The sequence below is a fragment of the Gekko japonicus genome, unplaced genomic scaffold (assembly GCF_001447785.1).
Source record: "Gekko japonicus isolate JY-2015 unplaced genomic scaffold, Gekko_japonicus_V1.1 scaffold1334, whole genome shotgun sequence".
NCBI classification, from domain to species: Eukaryota; Metazoa; Chordata; class Lepidosauria; order Squamata; family Gekkonidae; genus Gekko; species Gekko japonicus.
The window spans coordinates 270,700-278,570 of NW_015168690.1; the positions used below are offsets into that span (position 1 = coordinate 270,700).

At 42.9% G+C, this 7,871-nt stretch overlaps 1 protein-coding gene across 1 annotated transcript in view; it reads left to right on the plus strand.

The window, feature by feature from the left end:
- The window catches only part of LOC107114026 (chromosome unknown open reading frame, human C7orf60), a 43,943-nt gene that overhangs the window by 30,016 nt on the left and 6,056 nt on the right, over positions 1–7,871 (plus strand). The window contains exon 2 of the mRNA XM_015415447.1: positions 7,504–7,645. Within this exon, the coding sequence (XP_015270933.1) occupies positions 7,504–7,645 (142 nt within the window). The remainder of the gene's footprint in view (positions 1–7,503; positions 7,646–7,871) is intronic.

The following is a 7,871-nucleotide window of genomic DNA, read 5'->3' on the forward strand; positions in this document are numbered from 1 at the left end:
GGTGGGCTTGGTGTTTTCTGCCCCGGGGTATAGGGAAGGTGTCGTCTTGGCGTCTCCCCTCAGGCAGTTGGGCCTGCGAAGTCAACCAGCCACTTCCCCTTGCTTTCCGAGGGCTGGGTGAGGGAACTGGGCCCGGGCACCGCCGGCTTTCCGCTCTCGGTCTCCATTTCCGTGGGGTCTTTGGTGGTGATGGTGGTGGTGGGTATTCTGAGGCCTGGGAGAGAGGCGGTTCCGTTTGGGGTATGGCTGGTGGACTTTTGAGGTTCCCCGCTGCTCCTCCTCCTCCTCCTGTCGTGTAAGGGTACATCTTAGTTTTATGAACAGAGAAGAAGAGGAGATTGGATTTATACCCCGCCCTTCACTACTCAAGGGAGTCTCAGAGCGGCTTACAAACTCCTTTCCCTCCCCCTCCCCATAACAGACACCCTGTGAGGTAGGTGGGGCTGAGAGAGCTCTGACAGAAACTGCTCTTTTTCAAGGACAGCTCTTATCAGAACTATGGCTTGCCCAAGGTCATCCAGCCAGGTGCAAGTGGAGGAGTGGGGAATGAAACCCGGTTCTCCCAGATTAGAGTCCACGCACTTAACCACTACACCAAACTGGCTCACTGTCTTAATTTGGCATCTGAAAGGCTGCTCGGTCAGTCGGCAATGTTTCTTTGTGTTAAAGGTGATGTCAAGCTAGAGGCAAGAGCGACAGATAGACTGTGGGTAGAAGTGTTGTAAGGAGGATCTGGAATCCTGAGTGTAGGTTATTCTGGAATTAGCATGAGCATCGTTTCAAACTGAACTGTACTTCATTGATTTCAGTGGGTTTGGAGTAACAGCATAGGATTGCGCTGTTAAGAGACTCATTTTACCTTTCTCTCTCCCACGGTTGCCTGTCTGCAGTGTATCTCACATTTCTAAACAATATCCCTGTGTAAAAGGAAATCTTTCACTTTCAGAGCTGTTTCATCCACAGATGTATGCTGATGCATGCAAATGTGGCATCCATTCGTTTCTTTGTTCACAGGGTTTGGTGCAAGTCTGCAAAAAAGCTGAACTAATCTAATGCCATGTGCCATATATTAGCAGCCTGTACTTGGTAAATATTAAAACACTGGCAGCTTCAGGAAAGAGAACCCTCTGCTGTTCCAATTATGAGTAGCAATTTTCTGTCTGCAGTTTAAACTCCTGTTTGTTTGTTTTAAAGAACTTTAAAAGTAGTATGTAAATAATCAACTATTTGAATAGGCTATGAACCACTCCCTCGTTTGTGGTTTGTGAATCAAACAGGTAGCTGTGTTTTCAGTGGACTGTGTTAAAGTACCTCAGTAAGTGCTTTGGATAAAAGAAACAGCTCTTCTGATATTACAGTTTTCATCTGTTGCACCAAGACCGTGCTCCTGGTATCACTTCCTTGCTTTCTTTTATTTTCTCTGAACTTCAGGTAATCCGGCTCTGGTTCTACACCCTCCTTTCAAAGGAAAGGCTGGATAGATGGGGTTTCTAGTAAACTTAATTGAAAAATAATAAGTATAGGCCCCGGTCACATGGGCCGGATATTGCGGGGGGATGGGGTGGCTAATTGCCCCGGAGGAAACTAACGTGTGACCGCCCGAGCACACGTCCCGGTCGAGGTCCCGTGGTTAGGGGGGAGATGCCGACCAGACGGGTATCCTGCAGCGCAGCACAGAAGCAGCGCCGCGTGATCGCACTAGCAGTCGCTCTTTGTGCGCATGCGCTGTTGGGGGCTGTTGCGCAACCTGCGGAGACAGGCGCCGGATGCCACGTAAGTCCACCGGAAACACGATCAGACGCCCGCCCTTGGCCCGCGGTTTCCGGAAACTAGTACCTCATAAGTACTAGTTTTTTAATCCGCACCTTCGGCAGGGAGCCATGGGTTCTCAATGGGAGCACTGCGCTTCCCAGATGTTGGGGTGTGATCGCGCCCAGAAAATCCGCGGTACTCCCGTGCCTCTCCCGCTGCAACTTTGCTGTGTGACCGGGCCCTCAGTCTGTTAGTATTTGAGTTTTTTCTTTGTAAAAACATGCTTCATCTAAGCAAACAAATACTTAAAACCTGCCTGAATAAGAATCTACAACATTCTGTAGAGCCCTGGGACTAAGAATAGCTAATTTAGGCCCCGGTCACACGAGCGGGAAAGTCTGCAGTGGAAGGGAGGCATTTTAGCTGGTACTTTTAAAATCCGCTTCTTCGGGCCAACGGTACAGGTTAGTGTCGGGTGCACTATGGTTCCCAGATGTCGCCGTATGATCACGCCTGTTTGATGCGCCCTCAACCCGTCCGTTTCGTGGGGCAAATCCTCCCGTGTGACCGGGGCCTTGCTTAAGTATACACAGCAAATGGGTAGAAAACCTGTATAGGAACAGGGCATTCAGCTCTGCTAGCTTGAGGCAAAACTGTAGGATGGAAAATTTAAGGCCATGGTGACTTCAAATTGGACCTTTTTAGTGAAAAAAAGAAAGAAAGAAGACTTCAATTCAGAGCTGTTTCTCTGATTGTAATTACTTGTTTACAAAATAGTACCCATTTGCATTAAAAGAATAACCAAATAAATGAAGTTATCACTAAAATTCCTTTAGGGGAGATGATGCTATCTTGTGACAATGTATAAAATACATACTATTTAGCTTAATTAAAATAGATATAATTTCAGTTGGTTTTATTTAACAACCAAGTAGAGTGAACATACAGTTGCTACTGAAGGTGTAAATGTTAGTTCATACAAGAGCGAATGGTTCCCTTGTAGTATGTAGATATATATTGCTTTTTAAAAAAAGAACGAGCTCTGAAGGAGACATCTCAGTGAATGTTGGTTCTTGATAGCTGTGGCAATATATTGTTTAGCAGTGCCATTATAACTTTGCTTCTATGTCAGCCCAGTGGTCTGTGACACTTTTTTCAGATGTGTGGAATGTTGTTGGTTCTGTAACTATTAGAGTTGGTCAATTAGAAAGTAAGAATCTGTTAGCTTCAATGAATCTCATATTCCTGGATGGTTGGGTTCCCCCCCCCCTTTTTGGGGGGCAAGGGACAACTGTTTGAAATAAGATGTTCTGGAAGCTCTAATAGGTTCTGTCCTACATTATCTTGATTCTGTGGTTGTCTCTTAATTCCTGTTAAGGCATGCTTCTACATTTTTCTTACAAAACTGCAAGATAACACGAAGCATGTGTCAGCAATATTTTATTTCTCCATGCAAGACAAACTATTTTAAGCTTTTTGATCCTATCTGGAGCATTATGTTCAGTTGTGGGCATCATAGTTCAATCAGGATTCCAATAAGAGGTATTGTACTTGATAGAGAGAACAGATCAATGAAGAAAGATTTTTAAAATGTCTACGTAGAGCCTAAGAAAGGAGAGCTGTGTCGATGATTTCCAGATGTCTAAAATGTCAGAAAAAGGATACCACTTGATTCCCTGACTCAAATATATTCAGAATGGCAGAGACCTTCAGAATAATTTCCAATGACGCTGCCTTAAATTGGGTCCAACTGTTGGTCCATCTAGTGGCTCTTCAAAGTTTTAAATGGAGGTATTTTACAGCACTACTGCCTGATGCTGAGTGATCTTGCATGCAAAGTTTATGCTCCAATATGAAGCCTCACTACTTAGCAATGACAGAATCTTGAGCAGCCAACATGGGAATTGCCTTACTAGAGTTTAATGAGGCAAGGCTGGATTGGCATCTGTCCGAATGAGTTCCAGGCATACAGGGTATCCTACACTTTTCAGCATTGTTTCTGTGTTTGTGGGTCTCCCGTTGGAAGGAAGAGCTGTACAGCTTGTTTTCATAAAAGAACTAATTCACCAATTAGATTCAGACTGTATGAAGATCATTCCAGACTCTAATGCCAGCATGGTGGTGATGAGAATATTGGACTAGGATCTGGCATACCCAAATTGATATTCCTACCCTGCTGTAGAAGCTTACTGGGTGACCCTGAGCCAGTCACTCTCTAAACTGAACCTACCTCATAGGGTTGTTGTAAGGATGAAAGGGAGAAAGGGAGAACAATGTTGTAAGCTGCTTTGTGTCCAGTTTAGGCAGAAAAGTGGGATATAAATATCTAAAAAATAATGTCTTTGCTTGATAGCCTATGAGTGTATCCTGAGATTCAGAACTACACATTTTCATGAGGCTGGCCAGGTGACATATGGCAACTTGTGCCTCTCAGCCTAATCATCCCCATAGGATTTGTGTGAGGCCTGCCATTATTTCCATTCTAACTGTAGCCTTTGCAATGTGTTGTGGCCCTGTCCAGGAAGTCCTCCAGTCTCAGGACAGGCTCTTTATGGGGAGGACTGCTGTAAGGCCTGAAGAGCCTTGGTGGCATGGATAGATGTTCTTGTTGCCTTTTGTGTCCCATCTGTCTTTAAGATAAGTGTATATACGTTTTATCTGGTGCATCAGCCAAGCTCTTTCTCTCTTTAAATGATGTCTCAACCCATCTCTCCTATCACCAGTCTGTCATTCTAATATCAAATACTGTACATATGAGTAATTTCTTTACCAGCCTATGTTGAAAAGGAAAGGAATTTGGTGGGTAGATAGAAATTTGTTGCATGTGATTTTGAAGGTTTTAATTTTGAAGGTTTAAGATTATTAATGGGATAGAGCAGGCAGAGAAAGGAGTACTTTTCTCCTTTTCTCACAATACAAGAACTTGTGGGCACTCAATGAAATTGTTGAGCAGTCAGGTTAGAACAGATAAAAGGAAGTACTTCTTCACCCAAAGAGTGATTAACACATGGAATTCACTGCCACAGAAGGTGGTGGTGGCTACAAGCATGGACGGCTTCAAGAGGGAATTCGATAAACATGGAGCAAAGGTCCATCAGTGGCTCTCAGTCTGGGGCAAGCGATGCACTGTATTCTTGGTGTTTTGGGGGGGGGGCAACAGTGGGAGGGCTTCTAGTGCCCTGGCCCCATTGCTGGACCTCCTGATGCCACCTGGTATTTTTGGCCACTGTGTGACTGGATGGGCCATTGGCCTGATCCAACACTGGCTTCTCTTATGTTCTTATGTACACTAAAGAAATGCCTGTATAGTGTCCTAACTGTCTGTAGTTTCCTTACTGGTGATTGCTGGTTCAGATATGCAGTAGCATCCTCCACGTGGACTTCTGGTATTCACTCAGGCCTGCAAATGCATGAAGGAAATAGCTCATGAAACTGAAATGCATACATCATGAGTGTGTGTGATTCCCTCAATTTCTGTCTTTCTGCACCATCTTGATCACAAGAAGATTGCTGCAATAATGTAACTGGGTTCAAGCATTCTTTTAGTGTATGTATATACAGACACATACACTCTGGTGCTTTGATGTGATTGCCAGTGCATATCTGGTGTTTTGTATGGAGTAGGCTATCATTTGAAATAATCCTATGTCAATAAAAGGTCTTCAATTATTCTTTTAGTAGCTCATATTGTTAGCATTTTTAAAAAATTACTGCATGGGGAGGCTGTTTCTGAATTGTTTCTGAAGGAGTAGTACCCAATAAGATATACAGATGTATACTATGATAAAAAGGTTATAATTTTTCCCCTTAAAGGTTTGATGCATTGTATGTTTTTCTAGTTTAATCTCTATTATGTATTGCTGGTATGCCATTAAATCTATTAATAATCCCTTAATATCTGTGCTGCTTATTGAGTATTTTGTAGGGAGAAGCCTTTTGTTGCCTTGGGGAAGGGGAGTACAGGAATTAAACCTTCCAAAATCTTGCATTCCAAGTTCTCAGTTCTTTGATAATTCAGTCTGACCTTTATCAGCTGACTCATGAGAATCACTGCTGCTTTCTGATTCACTGTTAACCAAACCTAGAGGGACAAATAAAATAAAAGCAAAAAAGGGCAGGTGATGGCTGACATTTGAGAAGAATATACCAAGTAGGCATTAATATGCAGATACATGTCATGGATTCAATTATTTTATGTAAAGTAAGTTTTGATTGCCAAGATTTTAAAGATTGGTAGTTTACCATTAATGCAACCATAACTATACTAGACTTGAACTGGGCAGACCATCAGTCATTTATTCAGAAGAGATTGTGCAGCTTTCCAGCAATAATTACATCAGCATAAATTTTAGAAGATTCAGGAAACATGGCTAGAACAAACTTCAAAACTGGACAGTAAACAGTTTTTTCTTAGTAACTTGATATTGCCTTCCTAACAAGAAAAACAAGCAAAATTTTCCATGTGTGTAGTAAAGGCTCTTGGAAGAAAAGGGAATGAAGACTGAATTTTTTATGCCACTGGATCTGTTCACTGCAACAGAATTGTTGAATGTGTGGTTTTTCTAGCATGAACTTGAAACCCAAGAAAGGGAGTGAGTATATCAAAGGAAGCTCTCTACCTACCAGTCTCCTCTGCTCCCTTTCTCAACAAAGTTCGAGTCCAGTGGCACCGTTTAAGATCCAACAAAGTTTTATTCTAAGTAAAAGCTTTTGTGTGCATGCACACTTCTTCAGAGTCTGGGGGCACCAACCTCTGGGAAGGAGTTGTAAATTCTGTTATGTGTAGTGTAGAGTAACTGTCATTTAATTAAATGGTATTTTATTTTCTTAACCTAGATTACTTTATTCTGTATTTAACAGGAAGTCTAACTATGTTGTCTAAATGTTGTCTAAAAAGGCAGAAAGAGAACTTCACCAAAATTTCTCTCTTAAATATCATGGGCCAGGCTGCTTTGAAAGTCAGTTTCAAAACTTTGCTGAACTGGAATGCTTTCCCAGGGTATCTTGCTATTCAGAAAGAAGTGGAGGGAAAGCAGTATTTTTGGAGAGAAAATGATATAATAACAGGATGAGGTCTTCAGCATTCATTAACTTTTATAGAATGTTCAAATGGGATTTCTCGTAAATGTTTTGTAGCTTCTTTCTTCATGAATAAGTAAAGATCCAAACTGAATTTTTCTAGGGGCATTGTGAATGTAATGAATGGCCCCGGTCACACGGGCCAGATATTGCGCGGGGGAGGCGTGGCTAATTGCCCTGGCACAGTTTGATCCGCGATTACACGATCAGACGCACCGGCAGCACACCAAGGGTCCTTCCCTCAGTGCCGGCGGGTGAACGAGGGACCGGAGGGGAATGCCGCACGCCGGTGCGATCACACCATAGGAGTCTGGTGGCAGCCCGTGGCAAACATTTACTAGTACTTTGGAGGTAAAACTTTTTTAACGTGCATTTTCGGCGGTAAGCCATGGGTGCGCTCCACTTCCCAGATGTTGGGGTGTGATCGCACCCGGATAATCCGCCCACCATCCGTGCCTCTCCCGCAGCAACTTTGCCGTGTGACCGGGGCCTGTGTTAAGTAGACGACTTATGTTATTGACTCCGTTGCTGTTCAGTTAAATTATCTACATTGGTTAGAATTACTTGTGTTTCCTTCATGAAAGTGGATGCTTATAGGATAGCCCGAACTCTGGGTTTGATCACCACTCTCATTATTCATCTCCATCTCTTGGTTGCTGTCTTTTTGTTTAGTGGGAGACTTTGATAAAATCTGGCGTGAACATTGTGAAGATGAGGAAACTCTCTGTGAATATGCTGAGGCAATGAAAAACCTGGCAGACAATCATTGGACTAAAACCTGTGAAGGAGAGGGCCGTATTGAATGGTGTTGCAGGTAAGCCTTTTCATTGTCCATGGGATAATGTATGAGCTTTTTGGGTGCAAACCTGCAGCTCCAATCTGTATTTGAAAACTGGTTGTTTATGCTTGCTCACCAATGCACATTTTGGTGTATAGCAGCTTTCAAAGTTCAGGTATGTGTCTTTCTCTGAAACAATATTTGTATTTCAGCATCTAGCATGCTCAACACATAAAAAGGCGTAGAAGCTAAGGCATTTTGT